Source organism: Trichogramma pretiosum, unplaced genomic scaffold (genome assembly GCF_000599845.2).
Source record: "Trichogramma pretiosum strain Unisexual culture from Peru unplaced genomic scaffold, Tpre_2.0 scaffold156, whole genome shotgun sequence".
Taxonomy (NCBI): Eukaryota; Metazoa; Arthropoda; class Insecta; order Hymenoptera; family Trichogrammatidae; genus Trichogramma; species Trichogramma pretiosum.
The window spans coordinates 90,360-110,703 of NW_019641660.1; the positions used below are offsets into that span (position 1 = coordinate 90,360).

The 20,344-nt window shown below is 40.3% G+C and overlaps 3 protein-coding genes across 4 annotated transcripts; 1 reads left to right on the top strand and 2 right to left on the bottom strand.

Moving 5' to 3' along the window:
* Nucleotides 1-1,380: 1,380 nt before the first annotated feature.
* Nucleotides 1,381-9,396, bottom strand: LOC106653696 (rRNA methyltransferase 2, mitochondrial). 2 transcript variants are annotated; one of them, XM_014373228.2, is made up of 3 exons: nt 9,186-9,396; nt 8,229-8,976; nt 1,381-1,645 (listed from the first exon to the last, which is right to left on the bottom strand). In XM_014373228.2, the coding sequence occupies exons 2-3, from the start codon at nt 8,961-8,963 to the stop codon at nt 1,499-1,501; spliced, it is 882 nt and encodes a 293-aa protein (XP_014228714.2). In that variant the 5' UTR covers nt 8,964-8,976; nt 9,186-9,396; the 3' UTR covers nt 1,381-1,498. The 2 variants fall into 2 exon arrangements, with proteins under 2 accessions (XP_014228714.2, XP_023315984.1); XM_023460216.1 differs by having other exon boundaries at nt 9,225-9,395.
* Nucleotides 9,397-9,715: 319 nt separating this feature from the next.
* On the top strand, nt 9,716-13,663 carry LOC106653774 (WD repeat domain phosphoinositide-interacting protein 3). The gene is made up of 6 exons (XM_014373343.2): nt 9,716-10,484; nt 10,974-11,150; nt 11,233-11,490; nt 11,559-11,760; nt 11,827-12,047; nt 12,172-13,663. The coding sequence occupies exons 1-6, from the start codon at nt 10,418-10,420 to the stop codon at nt 12,276-12,278; spliced, it is 1,032 nt and encodes a 343-aa protein (XP_014228829.1). The 5' UTR covers nt 9,716-10,417; the 3' UTR covers nt 12,279-13,663.
* On the bottom strand, nt 13,662-19,008 carry LOC106653775. Its single transcript, XM_014373347.2, has 4 exons — nt 18,695-19,008; nt 16,281-16,550; nt 16,127-16,212; nt 13,662-16,025 (listed from the first exon to the last, which is right to left on the bottom strand). The coding sequence occupies exons 2-4, from the start codon at nt 16,534-16,536 to the stop codon at nt 15,582-15,584; spliced, it is 786 nt and encodes a 261-aa protein (XP_014228833.1). The 5' UTR covers nt 16,537-16,550; nt 18,695-19,008; the 3' UTR covers nt 13,662-15,581.
* Between the last annotated feature and the right edge of the window lie 1,336 nt (nt 19,009-20,344).

The following is a 20,344-nucleotide window of genomic DNA, read 5'->3' on the forward strand; positions in this document are numbered from 1 at the left end:
ATATTTTTTCTGAGGACATGAAGCAAGTAAAAAATCTGAAAAAATTCATAAAAATACTTTTCCACAATCCAAACAACCTTGAATTTTTTCAGATTTTTTGAGTGCTTCAGGCCTTCAGATAAAATCATTGAAAATTTCAAAAATCGAGATACGGCGGTATGAGCCGATGTAGTACTCGGAAATTTTTTCAGTTATTTTTCGCATTAAAAAACATAACCTCAATTTTTTTCAGATTTTTTCAGATTACCTAACGCACCTTTTGAAGCCAAAAACCGATTTTTTTGACGAAAATAATTTTTTTAGGACAGTACGGAGCCTCGAAAAATCTGAAAAAAATTTTTTCTTGTTTTTTTCATCAAAATACGTAATCTCAAATTTTTTCAGATTTTTTAATTGAAGGCGATAGCTTCTAGGGCCGAAAAATGCTATTTTTAACAAAAAATGGTTCCTAGAACCCGATGGTTCCGGTGAAAAAATTTGAAAATATTTTTTTTGAATTCCTTGTCAAATTTTAATAAATTTTGACCGTTTCAAAAGTTCGATTGAAGCTTCCTAGCTCATTTTAGAGCAGGACAAAGATTAGTGCAAAATATCTGAAGACGTTTCTGAAGACATTAAGGAATGATAAAACTCGTTTGATGCTCTAAAATGAGCTAGGAAGCTTCAATCGAACTTTTGAAACGGTCAAAATTTATTAAAATTTGACAAGGAATTCAAAAAAAATATTTTCAAATTTTTTCACCGGAACCATCGGGTTCTAGGAACCATTTTTTGTTAAAAATAGCATTTTTCGGCCCTAGAAGCTATCGCCTTCAATTAAAAAATCTGAAAAAATTTGAGATTACGTATTTTGATGAAAAAAACAAGAAAAAATTTTTTTCAGATTTTTCGAGGCTCCGTACTGTCCTAAAAAAATTATTTTCGTCAAAAAAATCGGTTTTTGGCTTCAAAAGGTGCGTTAGGTAATCTGAAAAAATCTGAAAAAAATTGAGGTTATGTTTTTTAATGCGAAAAATAACTGAAAAAATTTCCGAGTACTACATCGGCTCATACCGCCGTATCTCGATTTTTGAAATTTTCAATAATTTTTTCTGAAGGCCTGAAGCACTCAAAAAATCTGAAAAAATTCAAGGTTGTTTGGATTGTGGAAAAGTATTTTTATGAATTTTTTCAGATTTTTTACTTGCTTCATGTCCTCAGAAAAAATATAGATCGAAAATGGACGTTTATACCGGAAGTGGGGGGTAGGAGGGGGGAGGGGGTCTAAAAATTTTTTTTTGGGACCTTTTTACCATGTACTATAACATACCAAAAGCGCGTCAAGATCGGTGACATACGTGCGCACGGTTTTGTAAAAAAGTATTATTTTGACCCATATAGAATAAAAAACTCTCCGCGCACGACGCACCAACACCTCTCTTCGCGTCCGCTTATGATATAGATATATTTTGCTCTTTCACTCGTTCCTTTCTTGCAGTTTAATTTCCTTCTTTTAATTTTATATAGAAATCGCGGAATCCACTCGGAGCAGAAGCCTGTTTGATGATTTTTTCGCCTTCTTTTTCATAGCCATCTCTTCATGTGCCGAGCTGTTGCTGCTGCTGCTGCTGCATCGGTTCACTCTCCGTTCAATGACGTCTCCGAACTCCGAGAGACAGAGAGACAGGCTCGTTTATAATTATTTTATATAAATCGTTGAAAATTGATCAAACGCGCTTTCGCATAGAAAAGAATTAATTGGCTTTTCATTCGATATATATATTTTTTTTATTACGATCGGTGTACTCCTTTCTCGCGATCGTTATTATACCGCGTGTGTATCAAAGTGTACGTACACACGGTGAAATTTCACTCGCGTTCTCGCTTTAACGAAGCTCGACTGGCGACTGACTCTCTGTTGCCGCTTTACTCTCTTCGAGCTGCCTGCCTGCTGCCTGCCAGGCTCTGCTGCTGCTAAGCGCCGCGCGCCGCATAGCACATACACACAGACACACACGATGACTCCCTTCCCTTTTTCTGCCGTATACTCTCTTGCTTCACTCGGTGCTGCTGCTGCTGCTGCTGCTGCTGCTGCTGCATGTATATATATATACTGCACGTTTATATGCGCTCCGATGTGCATCGGAAACTATCTCATTGCTGCTGCCTGCGCCGTGCTGCTGATGTGTTTGCGGTTCCTCTCCGACGTTTTGCACATTTACCGTGAGAAGGTCGCCTCGACGCCGTGCCGCGCTCGCGAATCTCCAGAGTCGAAGCTATACGGAAAGAGAGAAAGGAAAGAAGACGAATAAGAGAGAGAGAGAGAGGGAGGGAAAAAAATCAAGTAGGCGCAAGATGAAGAGAGGAAAGAAAAAAAAAGAAGGTTTCTTAAAAAGGACGTGAGTAAGAGGCCACAGGCATGAGAGAGGAGCGAAATAAGGAAGGATGTCAGTGAGAGAAAATGTACAGTTCGATCGCGATTACGTTATCGATCGATTATATCGACATACATGTGCATGCGCGCGGTACAGCACATATAGCAGCAGCCAGTCTGCGATGTAGCCGCGAGAATACGCTAATTTTTACGTGTGCTCGTTACATTATCCGTACGCGTCGAGAGTCATTCTACTTTTTTTTCGTACGAAAACACAAAATTGGAAAACGCGCAGAGTTGAAGAAGAAGAAAAAAATCATCATCGCTCACGGATCGACTCCGTGAGTCGATCGTTCGCGTGTGAGCCGGAAAAAGGAAACGACGAATGTTATATATCGATTTGGGATTTATAATTAAGTTCTTTTTTCCTTTGCTTAGCTAAAATGAAAGTATATATGCTAATTACGATATGCTAAAGATTCGTGTATGGGTAAAGAGTAAATCATGCACGTGAAACGTGAAAAATAAATTGCTGCCCAATCCAATGTGGATATTATATCTGTCTGGTTGAGTACGTGCGTACCCACGCGCACCTCGACCGAATAAGATGCGACGTAAGAAGTGGAACGATCCAACAGGTACATATGTGTATAATGATAAATATTTCTTCATTTTCCATTTCAATTACAAAATCAGGTGTCACGCGCGTCACGATAAATATAGCATCCTAAAAACACATAATAATCCAGAAAAGGTGCTCTTATATGTCGATAAGATTATACATGATGAAGAAACGATCGAATTTATACTTCGTCACCGAGATTTCGGATCATAAAGTAAGTAAAAAACCACATCAAAGGAAAGATAAGCTGGAAACCGATCATGGGAACCGATAGTAATTGCATTCGTTCTTTTTTCTTTTCGTCAGATGAAAAAAAAAATGGAAATCGGACCAATAAATTTTGAAAATCATTGAAATCGTCATGGATTACGATTCAAATGTATCCAAATAACATACGAAACGTCATGTATATCGACTGTCATCGCTCGACGAGACACGTATATCTACTATAAATTAGAAGTAAGACGTTGCGGTCAATATCGTATCGAATTGAGATTGCCGCTGCTTCTCCGCGGATAATTTCACCGTCGAAGAAGGAAAGCAGCAGCAGCAGCAGCGATTCTTCCGGTGTAATGTATATAAATATATCTATACACGTAAAGAAAGGTAGTTTGTGCTGCAAAAGTAAACTGCTAAAGTAAATTTCTTCGAATCAAAGAATGATATACTTCCTTTGTGTATACACTTTGGAGCAGCAGCAGCAGCAGCAGCAGCAGCAGAAGAAAGAGAGATAGAGAGAGAACAGAGAGAGAACAGAGAAAAAAAATCCGTATTTCCATCGAGTACAAAAGCAAATTAGAGTCTCGTGTACTCGGAATTGCAAATGGTCTTTCTCTAATCGAAACGAGAGCGAGTACGTAGAGCAGCCGTTGTATATATAGACAGCAGAGATACCCCTGATAGACGCAAATTCGGTAAAGCGCAAAAAAATATGAGATGTATACGCAACATTACTATCGGGTTTTCCCTTTGGTGCAGCGGTTCCAGAGATACAAACGTAAAATAACAAACAAACTAAACTAAAAAAAAATTCCGCGTCGCTTTCGTTTGTGAGTCTTGGGGGGAAAAAATGTAGGTTTTGATAAATTGAAATGAAAAAAGAGAGATAGAAAGGAAAAACACACAAAGTGCGCGTAGATATAATCGCGTTATATATTACGCGTGTGCGTGTGCGTGCGGGTGCGTTGCATCGTTTGGGGCAAGCTTCGGGACACCCCCGCGCGTCGATTCCCGAAAAAGGAGAGCCTGGTAGAGCATCCGCGTATATGGCCATTAACAAAGGGTGATACGTATACAATATTTAATAGTCGTGCACATGCGTTGGATTATGCGCGATGCCATTTGCCACCCCAGACGTGCAGTCCCTTTTATATTGTATATAGAAAATGTGTCGGTGCGCTGCGTTATAAGGTTGCGTCAAACTATGCAATAGATGTATAAAAGTAGCCCGCCAAAGTCGCTTTTCTTCCGTGTATGCAGTGTACAATAGCGGCGGGCATTGTCGAGAGCTACTTTCTTCTATTCACGTGACTTCGATATACGTGAGCGTGTGTGGGTTTGTCAAGTTTACTTGGCCACACGGGCTCGTATACAAAAGTCGAGTTTCTCCGAAAACCAATAGTTTTTTTTTCTTCGTGCTTTGCAAAGCTCGGAATGCTGTACCGAAGAGAATTGGATTTAAATAAGTTTTATACCATTAAAAAAGAAAGAAACAAGAAAACAGCCAGGATACCGAATGTAAACACATCAAGTATACATATTTTTTTTTTTTTTTAAAGAAGAAATTCGCTCAAAAATCCAATAAAGTTGAGACGTCGAAACCGCGTCGTCTAATACAAGACGCATCTCGACATAAATCGAAAGCTAGCCCGCACGTGTTCTTATACTAGCTAGCTCGCGCGGCGAGGCGCATTGGATTATTCAGACGAATTTACGATGATATCGCGCTGCGTACAGGATCGTGGGGGCAAAAAGTAATGGAAGCTCTCCGTACCGACGACGACGACGACGAGGTCGAAGGCGCAAAGTAAAGTAAGCCTTTCACGTTCGCCGATAAATTTTTTTCCTTCCTCTCTCTCTCTCTCTCTCTCGCTACTCGCTATTTTGCCTCTAGTCGCAAAAGCAAAATATAAAGCGTGTATATTCTCGTGTGTGTTTGCTTAGATATGTTTATAAATATGCTAGAGCTCTGATGCGCTAGAGATATTATATATATACGATGCGAAGAGAGCACGTGGATCCAACGACGATACGATTATAAGCTCGTATACCCACGCGTATACAAACACGCACCCGGAGGGGAGGAGAAGTATAGCGGGAGCTTTTGAAACGCGGCGCAGCGCAAGCACAGAGAGCTTTCATATTTACGCACATCCATATTAAATAAATTTGCAGCGGCAGCATCAACAGCAGCTTTGGGTACACACATACGCGCATACAAATACATACAGAGGACAACCCGACTTTGTGTTTAAGTACAAAGTTTATATTTATTGTACGGTTTAGGCTCGAGAGAGATAGAGACGGAGCGAATCACGCGTGATTACGCGCGCGTGCAAGGGAGAACACCTGACGCACAGGCCATCGCATTAAAACATGCGTGTTTGTGTGCAAGGGGGAGAGTGAGAGAGAGAGAGAGAGAAGCTATATACTATAGCGTCTACATTATACCTACATATGGGCAGGTTGCGTTTGCCTTTCGGAAATAACCCTCGGAAGAATAAATCATCGGTGCCGCGCGCGCGTGGGCGTGCGTGTCACGGCTGCCGGAAGGTATTATCGCAGTCTCCCCCCTCGGTGAGTACTGGACTCGGACTATATGTGTAGAAAATGAGAGAGAGAGGATGCAGCAAATACGTAAGGAGGGTGCGAGCAATGGACCTACCGCGCACGTACCCCTCATGATGCTGCTGCTGCTGCTGCTCTATATCAACGTAATGTTTTCATTTGGGCGTAAGCGCCGGTGCGCATTATGTACTCTAACTACACGAAGACACACTCGGACAGTAATTTAGTGATCGATCGGCAAGTGTATGTGTGGCGTATACTTTTTTTTGTTATCATTCGCTTATTAACGTATGAACGGGTGACTCGATTGTTTTATTATTCGCAAATTTCCCCATCGATGCAAAATGGAAATTCCGTACATCCGCTCTGACGTGGCTCTGCTAAACATTCTTTTTTTTGTTTCAACTACGAGCTCGGAAAAATTTCGGAGCCGCCAATATTATTATAGTGTATCTAAGCGTGAAACTCTCGAAAAGTCAGCGACGCATGCGGGGACGCCTGTATACAATACACAGCACGCACATGTCGTTTTAGTTAGTACGGTCGGCAAAGTGCTACATAAGACTCATGTACTTACTATATACGCACCGGGTGCATGAATGTATGTACCAGTATACAACACGTGAAATGAAATTTGTCAGGGCTCGCGCGCGCGCGCGTGGGTGCGTTTACATATCAAACGAATTGGACGCACCAGGAGCTAACACGCACAAAAAAAAAGGAGCAACGTGCAGCCGACAGAGGGACAAGCAGCAGCAGCAGCAGCGTTAACCAAGCTTATCGCACCCGCGTACATACACTTACTCTTTCTCTGTCGCTCGCTCGCAAGCTCGAGGGCTACAGGATTTGGTCTCTCTCTCTCTCTCTATCACTTCGTGTACATGTAACGCGCTTATACGCTGTGTATGTGTGTTTGTACTTATATACCCGAGGGAAAATAACAGACTGCTCTATGCGCCACCGTCGTATGAAACAGTACCACGCACCGAGTGCGAGGGAGCGTCAAGGAAATGGCTTTACCGAAATGATGAATTAAATTTTCGCTATATAGTCCATAGTCTGGCTCTCTTGCCCGTGTTATATGTAGTGTATACTACGGCACATATAAGACCCCCAGCCCCGCACTCTCTCTCTCTTTCTACACACGCTAATTCGCTAATATCTTCATTCGTAACGGGGCACATATAGTAGTACTGCGCACACGTAACAACGAGCGGGAGGAGGTTGAGCTTCGGGCGTTGTTGTTGCGTTATAACGTGCTATATAAGGGAGAGGAAGGACCGTCGATGCAATTATGCACTCAATGCGACGATATTTCGGTACTCTCTGCTCTTTATATTTTTATCAATCGATGTATAAAATATAAATGCAATACGTTATATACGAGCTGCGTCGATTCCACTATGTCTGCACGTATATGGCACACAGATTTCGGCGTATACAATTCGATTTCGTTGATTCGCGTCGCGGAAATTTCATTCAAAATTCAATACGTCCCGGCACGATTGTCATCGTACGAAAAGCTTTTAACGACAATCGCATTATCGTCCTTTTATCTCTCGTACATATAGGCTCTCCCGATTTATCATGCGAGCGTACGATAGAATAATATGACGGTGTATTCATTTGCGCATTTCGGTATCGAAGATGCGATGCACATTTTTATTTTTTTCATTCGATGAACCAGAGATGAATAACCCGCGATTCGATTTTTGGAGTCGGAGCGACGAAAATACACTACCGCGACGGATAAGGCAGGCATCTCGCGTTGGCGCGAGAGATCTGCTTTACCGCTCGGATTCGCGTCGACCGAAGATCATAGTCGCCCATCGCGATCGTCGCGTGATATACCTGATGGGTAACGCGTTTCGTCATCGCATTTTCAAAAAATGTATAGAAAAAAAAATTAAAAGCTCTCAGTACGCTTGACCCCGCACGACCGAACTATTTATGCCCGCGCGAGGTTCATCACGTAGTATTACGGCACGACGACCCCGCGAAAGAGAGAGAGATCGACCGATTAACTGGGTCAAATTGTATTCATAGGAAAAATAGTTATTTTTGAACGTGTACAGCGGAAAATTTTTTGGTGACAGAGTAAAGTTCTCGAGTTACTTCGCATCATACACGCGAGGTATTTTAAGTACAGAGAGAGAGAGAGAAGCGCGAATTTGTCGAGCTTTTTATCATGATCAATGACGGCTATTCGTCATATTATAGCACCGCTGCTTCGTGTCAAGGTGTTCGGATTTCAAAAATCTTATTAATTTCGATCGCTTCTCATGTTGCTTGTTCACACAAGAATTTATAATGCTTTAAGCTTGTAGATTTCTTCTTTTTCCTTTCTTCTTAAATTATGATTGGTGTATAAATGATATTATGTGTATTAAAATGTCAAAACTTCAACAAGCTATATTTATAATTATTACATATGTACAAAATTTTTGACCTACTTAAAATTCATACTTTGGCTTGAGTTTTCAATCCTTTGAAACCTTTTGCAATGATGAATTTTTCTGACGACTCGTCTCTGGTAGCCTGAGGCCTTGCAATTTTTACTACTTTGTAAAATATTTCTAAATCTTTTTCAAGCGCAGGGCTCATATTGCCATCCCATACTTTTATAACTAGAGTAGATTCATATGACGATACCTCCAGGGCAAATTTAAAAACTGAGTATGCCAGTTTGATGATATTTTCATGGTCTGCTTCTTTCATGCCAATTGCATTGGGTGCCATATCAGACAAGACGACATCAACAAACCTTTCATTTAAACATTGCTTTATCAGGTCTTGTGTTCCTTTTTTAGTGAAATCCATATTTGCTAGTAAAGTTGCACCTTCTATAGGATATATAGGCAGTTTATCTATACCTATGACGCTTCCTACTGGTTCATCCAACATTTTTCCATCTGCATTGACTAGACGCGCTGCAACTTGAGTCCAGCTTCCAGGAGCAGCCCCACAATCTATTACGTTCATTCCTGGTTGCAATATGTGATGCTTGTTGTTGATTTCAAGGAGTTTAAAGGCACTCCGACATCTATAATTGTGTTGCTTAGCTTTTTCTACGTAGGGATCTTTCAATTGTCTCACGATCCATTGCTGCGAGCTGTGTTTTTTCCCTTTCAAGTTGGTTGGTTTCTCTTTCATAAGACAAGAGAAGGTGTTGAATTTTCTAAGCAACATTGTACTACCCATTGCAGAGATTTACCTGTAAGCATGAAAAATTGGAATTGTCACCTGATTTACAATCGTAATAATGGATGGAGATAATAAATTTATTCTATAAATGCATTGGTTGATAAAGTTTCAAACATTATTGATCGTTTACTTTTAATCTTTCACAATTACTCAATGTCAAAGTATAACATTTCAAAACAGAAAATTGAAGGTTATGCGCGAAAAAAAATGTCAACTTACAACTGTTCGTTACGGTTAGCTACTAAGTCCAAAGATTACCTGTAAAACTCGTAGCAATGATTAATTCAACTTTAATCCTTTAAATAATCTCATTACGTTAGTCAGTAATCGAATTAAAATATCACATGTTCGTAAAGTTATTATTTGCCGCTTAGCGTGTTGCATGCCAAAATAATGGAGGTCTGTTTGCAGCGCACATCGCGCGTAATACACACTGCATGACTCGCGCCTAGGGGATTATTTTCTTTTTACTCCGACTTTTGCTATCTAAATTTGCACCTTAAAGAATCTCAATATCTAATCGAACTTCGCGAATTCTCTCGATTACAAAAACTCTACGGCGATCTTCGCGCTCCGTTGACTCCGACTGCGATGCGGCGATTTGTCAACGGAAAGTTCGAATTTTCGAACGCGGCCGCGCTCGAACTCTGGGAAACATCGCGGCGTTCGAATCCCCCAAGCTCGCACCGGTTACGTCGAAATTCGAATGCACCTACTCTCTTTACATTACATACTTACACAGGCGCAACGTCGCGGAGTACGATTTCGTGCTCTGTCTATGTGCACAGTAGGTACTGGCAGCACAAGTCGCGGAGTGAATATAGATGACCGCTGTGTACAATTGTGTACAAGTACTGTGTGTGTGCAGTCAACGAAGACAGCAGCAGCAGCGACGGTCAAAAAGCTTTTTTGTGTATACAACGTATTCGCGACTAAAAATTGTCGCGCTGATTACATCTCTCTGTGCATAAGAAGCTCGTTGTGCGAGCTCGACTCCGAAGTGTACCTGCCTCTGCGATTGCTACGGAAGATTTCACACATCGATTTCCTGCGTCGATGCAGCTCCGAAGCCCTGTTATTATTTTATTATAAATACACACACTCGTTTTTCGTAGTATGAAAGTTCCGATCGAATGATTCGGTGTCACGGTATATAAGCTGCAGTGTGCTGTGCGCGCGGAGACAAAATATAATAAAAAGTAGGCGTGCGTTTTATAGTAAACAAAGGGCAATGCACTGCTACTACTACCAAGAAGACGATCACGAAGACGTGCCACTACGCAGCTGTCAACGGTGCAGCGAACCCGAATGATCCTCGTTGCTGTTTGATTTGACATTTGCGAGTGGTCTCGATCAGCCGATACAACTTACTATATACCAGTACATCGATTTATATCGTATATTATTTAAGTGACTATCAACGAGCGAGCGCGCGGCGAGCACCGACGATCATGAATCTGACCGCGGGTAATCCTTACGGCAACGGCCTGATTTATGCCGGCTTCAATCAAGATCAGGGTAAGAGTGTGTGCGTGCGTGTGCTGCGACTATATGACACATTACGAGCCAGACTCTTTTCTCGCGAAAATTGTTCTCGCTTGTTGTAGTTTGGAAGCTATATATTCTTGACGCCGTTTCATTCGTTTATGCTAATGAAGCATTTTATATTATGTTCTGGCGATTGTTCTTTAATCGTCGTATACACTGGGACTAACTTTATTCCACTTGAAAAAAAAAGCATGCAGCAATAAAATAACATATCTTTAATTTATTATAATAAAATTGAGTCATACTTTGTCTGATAGTTTGGTCTCTTTTATACTTATAGCAATACTGCCAAGTTCTTTCTTCTTCAGATAAAGTCATGTAAATGTAAGATAAATTATTACTTGTACGTAAGACTGCAGTGCCAAGTTTTGTAGCGAAACACAGCAACCGGCGTGCTTGTTATACAGATAAAATATCACTTAATGACTGTATCTTAAAATAGAACTTTTATTTGTGCAGGATGTTTTGCTTGCGGCATGGAAAATGGCTACAGAGTTTACAACTGCGATCCACTGAAAGAGAAAGAACGCCATGACTTTGGCGAAGGAGATTTAGGCTACGTCGAAATGCTATTTCGGTGTAATTACTTGGCATTTGTTGGTGGAGGCAAAAATCCCATGTACCCAACAAACAAAGGTAAATATATAGAATAAATATGTAATATATACTCTGATCTTATTTCATTTGGTCAAATATTTCATCACTTGATATGTTTTAGTGGTAATTTGGGATGATCTAAAGAAAGCACCAGCAATAACATTAGACTTCAATGCACCTGTTAAAGGTGTGAAATTAAGAAGGGACCGTATTGTTATTGTTTTAGAGGGTGTGATCAAAGTTTATACTTTTACTCAAAACCCTCAGCAGCTTCATGTTTTTGAAACAAATGTAAATCCAAAGGGACTGTGTGTACTTTGTCCAAATAGTAATAATTCATTATTAGCTTTCCCTGGAAGAAAAAGTGGGCATGTCCAAGGTAGCTCGATTACAGTTATTTTTTAAAATTGAACCACTCATTTTTAATCAAAAACTCTTTAATTGCAGTTGTGGACTTGGCAAATACAGAGAAACAACCATTAGATATAGAAGCTCATGAGACACCTTTAGCTTGTATAGCATTAAATTTACAGGGTACCAGGTTGGCTACAGCTTCAGAAAAAGGCACGTTAATAAGAGTTTTTGATTCTCAAAGTGGAAACATGATTAATGAGTTGAGAAGAGGCGCAAATCATGCCAACATTTACTGGTAAAATTATATACATTATAAAATCTGTTTATGATATTCAAAAACTAAATAACATATTTATTGTAGTATAAATTTCAATCATGATTCAACATGGCTATGTGTTGCAAGCGATCATGGTACAGTTCATATATTTGGTGTTGAAGATCACAAATTGAATCGTCAATCTAGCTTAGCTTCAGCTACATTTTTGCCAAAGTACTTTAGTTCCAGTTGGAGCTTTTGCAAATTTCAAGTCCCAGGTGGGCCTCAATGTATGTGTGCATTTGGATCAAACAACAGTATCATAGGTAAACAAAACTGTAACATTTTAGTTATTATTCGTACCTTAATTGACTTTTAACTGATAAGTTAAAAAAACAAAGTTTATCATAATCTTCGATTATATGATTAATTCTTGACATTTTATTTTAGTTGTGTGTGCTGATGGCAGTTACTACAAATTTGTTTTTAATAACAAGGGAGAGTGTACACGGGATTTTTATGCGCAGTTTTTGGAGTTGACCGACGACAAACTGTGACTATCAAATTCCTGGATTTGGGAATAAAGACTAATAATCGCGTGAAATATCATCCTTAATATAATACGTGCTTTGCACGACATCACTTCCATTCCGTGTGTGATTATCCATTGTAAGTTAGCAAAAACAAATTACAAGGTATATGAAGATGCGAATACGTCCAAAAGTGAAATTTAATTTGAATATTGAATTTGAAAGTCATTGTTAAAATTGAATACTGCTCATTTCAATGATTGGATGAAAATTAACGTCAACGTCAGTCTTGTGAAAGAGCAAACTTGTTGAAAACTTTTAAACACATCTACATTCGTTGATGTTTAAATAAGTCTATACAAACTATAAAATGTTAAATTAGACTTTGTATTTCTGTTATTAAAGTAAATCAAATTTTTGAATGGTAAAAAAATTAATATTTCTTCTGATCTATTCATTAGTAAATGTAATTCAATCATGTTGAACTGCAAAAGTCCATGATAAAAGAAACTTCGAAATATAACTAATTAGAGAGTAAGTTTTGAATCAATTTTGAAAATTTTTGAATGTTTATATTATAGTGTAGTCTATACGTATCTTTATATATGTATAACATTTGTTGATTAATTATAGCCTTCATCTAATTATGGTAAGCATAAACGTAGCTTACCCACATCAAATGCATTATGAAAAAGACTGTTGACGTTAATTTATATATATTTATAAACCATACATTCTCTATCATAACTCTGATCTATAAATGAGCAACAGGACTGCTGCATATCTCACTTGTGATACTGATACGTCGTTAGCTTTGCAAATTAATGTACCCGAGCCTTCTTCTCGTGTTAGTCGGACTGTTTTACCTTTTAGCAATGAATACTTATATTCTGTACATAATTTACTTTTAGAAAGATGTAACAATTTATTATATGAAGAATTGTATTAATTTTGATGATCCAAAAAAATCAAAACGACATATGAATATCGCACTGCGATAATAATCATGATATGAAAAGATGTATAACGAAAAATAATGTTTGCTGGTAACGAATCGTTCGATAAATTACATTGAATAAAATTTCGAGGCAAAAAACACATGAAATGCTTTATTGGATATTACATTCATCGTATTTTATACTTAAAAACATTATTGCATAATATTATTGATGCGAACTTCGACGACTGTTTTGTTACACATATACACATGTGTCGTCGAAAAGAAATGAATAAATCGATAGTCTTAGTGTAAGCTTTTGAGTTTTAATACATTATTTCGATAAATTTTGAGCATTTTTCGTATTACGTTGCGTGCACTCTTATAAAAAGTGTACTCTACCTTAAAAAAATTAATTTTTAATTTTTTTTCACTCAATGCCTGTCCCGTGCATCTAATTCGAAAAAATTATTTTGTGTACCTTTTATATAATGGTAATCATTAAAATTTTTTTTATAAAAATGCAAAACTTAACAGTAAATAAAATGTACGTAATACATATTTCTAAAACCATAAACAACTGAAACAACTTATACGTTATTCTACATATATACTATAAAGATACACAAATATTCATATTGTACGATAATATTTTGATTGTTTGAAAATCGATAAAATCGGTTATTCACAAATACTTTATAATGGCGTAACTCCGCTGCTTATGTAAAATCTACCGTAATACAATTCAACATCTAAATATTTTATCTATTACAATAAAACATCGAAAAATTTGTCGTAAAACTTATATGCTTTTACGCACTAATCAACGCAATCAAATGCACACTGTGCGTTTTTAAAAAAGACAATTATTAATCATCGATACATACATTTTGTACGTTTTCACAATGGAACGGAACGTTGATAAACTATGTGTAATTGCGTGTCTGTGTAATTTTAGTGAGATTCTCTATGCACGTTTACAAGCAATTTTTACCATTACGCAGTGCTGTACATGATGTGTTCGTGTATGATAGTTTTTTTTTAATCGTATTATTACTATAGTTATACATAATATTTATAGATATCACAATCAGGCGTCAAAAATCCTTTTATTTTTTTTTCATTTTTATTTTCGTTGAAAATCAGCGGCATCAAAATTGTCAAACCGAAATTTTGTTTTGTACTCTCAGTCCGATCAGGAATGAAATCTGAAACGATTATATTCTCCAAACGTCAATCGGTAAAATACGTTTTTTTTCGCAATTAAAAAAGCGGTCGAACAGTTACAGGAGGACACGTTTAATCCACTGAACATTTGTATTTCCAATTAATTTTGGAAATTATCTATTATACCGATCCGACAGCGAATATATATTATCATGAGACAGTAATTGTTAATTGCACATGATTTTTAACTTTTTGAAGATCTTGGGTCAAAAAGACTCTCGTTTGATGTATCATATAGGGCGTATTTAGGGTTATTATTCTACTAACAATAATAATACTGACTTTGTAGGACATTCCTTGTTTTATAAGTTAGTAAGGAAACCATATAAATTAAAACTTTTAAAATTGAAAACCTAATTTAAAGTGAAAATTGCCGACTGATTCATTGGATTGTTTTCTCGAAGAGACTGAAATCCTTACCGGCGAAATCATAAAAAGTAAAATTCTGAAAATAGAAAATTAAATTAAAAAGTAAACTTATCAGGTAATTCATTAGCGTCGTCTCAAAGAAGCTCGCTTCCACACGGGATAAACTTTGATGAGTTTAATTTTTAATTTAATTTAAAATTTTCAAAGTTTTACTTTATATGGTTTTCACAATAAACATATATTTGTCTGCTTCCACATCGGCGAAACTTCGACAAATTTAATTATCATCGAGTTTTCAATTTTGAAAGTTTTCATTTGTATGGTTTTCTCATAAACAACTCATAAAAGCCCGGGGAAATCCTTCAAAAACCGTAATTCTCATATCGGCGATGAATGTAAGGACTAAAAGACCATTTCTCAATATAATACTGATGGCAAAAAGCTTTTTACGTTCGATCCGATATATAACAATATTTTCTTTCTTTTTTTTTTGATATGGAGAGCTGCGCATAATAAATACAAATATATCATATTACGCGACAACAACACGGGTATATGGGAAACACGTACCAAAAATATGACGCGCCGCGTGCGTATAATAGCCGCCTCCTCCTCGTCTCTCTCCGGGGGACACGCGCGTATGCAATTTTTTTCCACACGCAGCAGTACATTTATTATTAATATTATCATTTTTTTATTCATACACTGATTTTTGACTCCCTTTAGACGGCCGTCTCTCTGCCCGTATAGGGCGGATCGTTGTTGCTGGCAGCGGTCTTGGTCGTCATCATCGGGGCTCATACGTCCTGGGGCGGCTGCAGCGCGTCTCGAACTCCTGCGCCCTGCTGCTGGTTGAGTGGCTGATGCTGCTGCTGTTGATGGTAACGTTGCTGTATCATCTGTCGTCTGCGCTGCTTCATCAGCAGTTCGAAGTAGGCCTTGGGCATCTTCTTGATTGCTCCCGTCGACGAGGACGACGACGCAGTGACGGTGGCATGCACCTCGTGGATGACGATGTCCTTCTTGTCGTCGAGATCGCGATACCAGCTGTAGACGACGAACCACGTGAAGAAGCAGACGAAGGCCATGACGGCCAGCAGGAAGCGATCGATGTAGTTGGACTCGTTGAGGCCGGCGTACTCGAGGATCGGGTCGTTCTCGGGCAGGAACAAGCAGATGAACAGGGCGACGGCCATCGTCATCATGACCATCATCCACGGGGTCATGAGCGACCGGAGGTTCTGCACGGCGATGACATGAAAGAAAATAAACGAAAAAAGATGCGTCGAACGACGAACGAAAGATAATTGTCGTGAGATATAAATCGTGTAGCAGCAATTACCATAACGGCGGCGTAGAGCAGCAGTATCGTCGCCAGCATGTGCACCACGAGTACGGCGAAGCCCAGATAGATCATGTACATTTTAACTGTGTGCAAAAATTACAACAACAATGAAACTCGTTGCATCGTTATTGAAAAAAAAAAGTCATAATACCATTGGCGTTGTGATGAGCCTGCTCCATTCTCTGGCTGTTGATGTGCTTGGAGGTGATCTCCTCGAGGGCCTCGCGCTCCAGCACGTCCTCGGTGTCGCGCGCGATCAGGTCCTGTATGCAGGCCTCGTGCATCTGCCCGAGTATCAGCATGTTCAGCATGACGGTGCTCAGCACCAGCTGCAGGATGGCGATGAGGATCGTGCCCTGGCGCAGATTGAGAAACGAGCAGCTCTTCAGCAGGCCCATCTTGAACATCTTGGCGTTTGTACCTGTTGTGTTGGGTAAACAAAATTCGCAAATGATTGCGTCAGAGTATTTTTTTTTTTAAGGGATATTATGTTTGTCGCACGGCGCTTTATATCGTGTGACCCAACGCGCGCGTTTATTAATATACACAACGATATCTCGTGGCACCGATGTCGAGAGAGAGAGAGAGAGAGAGAGAGAGCTCGTCGCGATCGATATAGGCGCCGGACATGTGTATTAATAAACTGTCCAACGACGGCCGCGCGCGCGTCACACATTGTAATAATATGCAAGTGCATGTACCGAGGAAAGCGCGCGCAATATCGCGACAAACAAACAAACGCACCGCGTCCGTGGGCCGCGATTTTCATTACGACCAAAATTTGACTTTGCTCGAGCGGATTTTTTTCGTGGTTCGTGCTAAATCGTGATACATTTCATGTACGTAGCGGAGTTTTCGGAGCGTTTATTTGTTTGCGCCTTCCTCGAGCACGAGTACGTGCACTTGCATGATATTACAAAAATTTACGCTGTTTTCGTTGGCAAGTTTGTTTATAAATACATGTGTGCAATTCATCCATAGTAAACGTTATTAAAATCGTACGTTACTAAAGTCGTACGTCATAAAATCGTCGAAAAAGAGCGAGCTTGCGGGGGCGTGTACGTTACGAATCTCGAGAGAAAACAACTGCGCGAATCTATACCTATCTGTTTGGCATCTATTACTCTGGATATATTAAGGTAAAAATCGCTGTCTCCAGCTGAGAGACTAGGGATGATCGATTATACGTGTATGCAGCGACCGAAGAAGAAAAAAATAACGGAAAAATTATGCGGTGATTTATGCGCGATCCTTAAAATTACCTCACCATCGATTGGTTTGTTTTCGGTGAATTTTCTATTGCAATTATATTTCATTTCTTAAGCGCATTTTAATAAACCCGAAAATAACGGTGTGGTTGCTTCAATAAATTTTGACCAATCTTCAATACCATTTTAAGTATCTACCACTAGATGGCGAGCATACCTTTGTCTGTAAATCTGCAAGTGCAGGCAAAGTCAAAATAATTCTATAAAGCAGAGTTAATCTATCAATTGTGTGGTAATTGATTGCAGAATTTTATCTGACGATGATCGTTTCTCGACCTTGAAAGGGATTTTTGAAAATCAATATCGTCATTGGTAATGAATGCGATATAATTGGATTCAGTCTAAGTTTTGAAAATTTCGTTAGTTCAAGTTTTCACCACTAGATGGCGAGGATCTTTATCCGTAATTCTGCAAGTGACAAAGTCTCAAACCGAACCCATTAATAATTATACAGTACACACGCGCCTACTCGGGACTAGCATATACAAACATTGAATAATCGAAGCGCGCGTTTGAGGGTAAATTTATCAAAGGCCGAGTTCACAATCGTCGTCCTCGTCGTCGCATGTGCATCCGAGCGAAAAAAGCTCTCTCTCGCTCGCGTATACACATAGGACGCAGACGAGCAATTTGCGGAACGCTCTCACACACACACACACGTAATGCAAGCGAAGTAGAAGAAGAGGATAGAAAAAAAAACAAGAAGTTCGAGAGAGAGCAAAAAAAAGCTCGCAAGCTCGTATTTGGCAAGAGAAAGAGTATGTGCTTGGGTATACATACATGCATACACTGCACGAGTACAACAGCAGTGTATACGTTATCTATTTAAAAATTCATCCCGCATCGCGACGACGAAGACGACGTTGACGACCCCCTTCAACCTTGTGCCCGATTATATAGTAGGCACAGTATATAAACGCGCTCGCACACATATACAGCTACTGTATAGAGAGAGAGAGCCCAAGCCACGACTACACAAATATTATGCTATACGTGCTTGGGTTAAGCTCGCTCACCCTCTCACCCGATATTCTATGCGTTGTATATATACACATACAAACGTATCATCTCATGCTGCTGTATGAGCTTGCGCCTCTCGCGTCATGGGTACATCATCGCGCGTCTCTATACATTATACTCGTACACGGCACTCGTATCTCGCGCGAGCTTATACACATATATAGGCGATATATAACGCGAAAGAACAAAGAGGTTGAACTTTATAACACACATATACATACTCTAGCAAGCACACCCATCCACGCGAAACCAAAGTACTCGAGGCAAATGAACTTACCTCTCTCTCAGCGGGTGGACGATGGAGAAATCACTGCTCGTATTTATTTCTATCAATTTATTTTTCACACGACGTCGAGAGTGTAGAACGGTAACGGACGATACTGCTTCCTCCCTATACGTATAGGCGAGACTCGAGAGCACCGAGATTGAACGTACGGAATTGAGATTTTCCTCGCGCCACGCAAATTGACCGCCGCCGACAACACAGAGGTATGCGTAGAGAGAGCGAGAGAGCGACCAACACTCCTCGTTCCTCCGTCTCTCGGTTTATACAGCGGAGCGCGGCGACGACGACGACCCTCGAGACTACTACTGCTGCTGCTGCTTCTGCTGCTGACTCGATAGAGAAGTAGTAGCAGTAGCAGCAGCAGCGACCAAAGAGTAACCCAAGCAACACAACCACCCCTCCCATCCCCCGCGCGTTTCCTCCCTCTCTCTCTGTGCTTTGCTTCGCTTCGGGGTGGGTTGAATGTAGCGCTGCTTCATGTATGCGTGCGTATCTCGTCCATACACAGACACACACACATACTCCTGTCGTCGCTGCATACTCGTCCTCCGTGCCGCGAGGAGAGAGAGAGAGAGAAACGCATGCGCAGCTGTATACGTATATATATCCATCCACCAACGCGACCAGTCAACCCTCTGCCCATATACACAATTTTCTCTCCCTTTCGTCGTTGTGGCCTATTGTCTAAAGTGTGTATGTATTCACTCACACGCGCACACACATGGATAATTCAAAATACCGTATATATACGACCGAACGTGTGTCTCTCTGCGCTCTAAATCTCTTTTCTCTCACTCTCCGGATTCGAGGACTCTGTTAACGCTCGCGCGAGACTCGGATCGGCTTTTCTTTTTTTTTCCTCTTTCTCTTCGCCTCGTTAAAACTCAGCATCGATTACCAATACCAATTTCACGAATGCGATTGAATCGCGTGGATGTACGTGTGCCGATTTCGAGCTGACGCGCGTATACATCGAGAGGCATTTTACGCGCTGTAATATATTCCGAGCGATTCTCTCTCTGGGCGCAGTAACTAACGCGAATCGCACTATCAGACACACGCGATGAATAATCAACGAGCACCGCGCGTAATTCGTTTCGTATACCTTTTGCCTTAATTTCACCCGCCCATTGTGCACGCACGCACCTCGCGGGGGTTGTGTTGCGGCCCGACGAAAATCGCATCGTCGTCGAATAAATACTGCGTGGGCGCTTATGTATGAGTAACGAGCTTGAACGCGATACACGAGACAAAAGCTCGCGTTATAGTGGACAACTATGCCACATGTACCGTGCGCGATTATCGGCAATTTTGCCGGACGCCGCCATGCCTCCCTCTCCCCCGTTCACTCCCTCATCAGCAGCGCCGCAGTCAAAATCGTCGCTTCCTCTGCTGCAAGTGCACACCGAATGCTCATTTATGTCGCTTATCGCCGCGCTGGCGACCGGAACGTTATTATTATATACGGCGATGAGAGCGAAAGATAAACGCGGAGGGCCAGGACGAAAGTTGGATCAATCACACGGGCCTCGCGCAATGTCGATGTCGAAAGCTCTCCTCGCTCGTAAACTTTTGGCCACTGCCTGGCACGTGCACGCACGACGTTGCACACGACGTTAATGTAGTCATAGAAACGCTTGT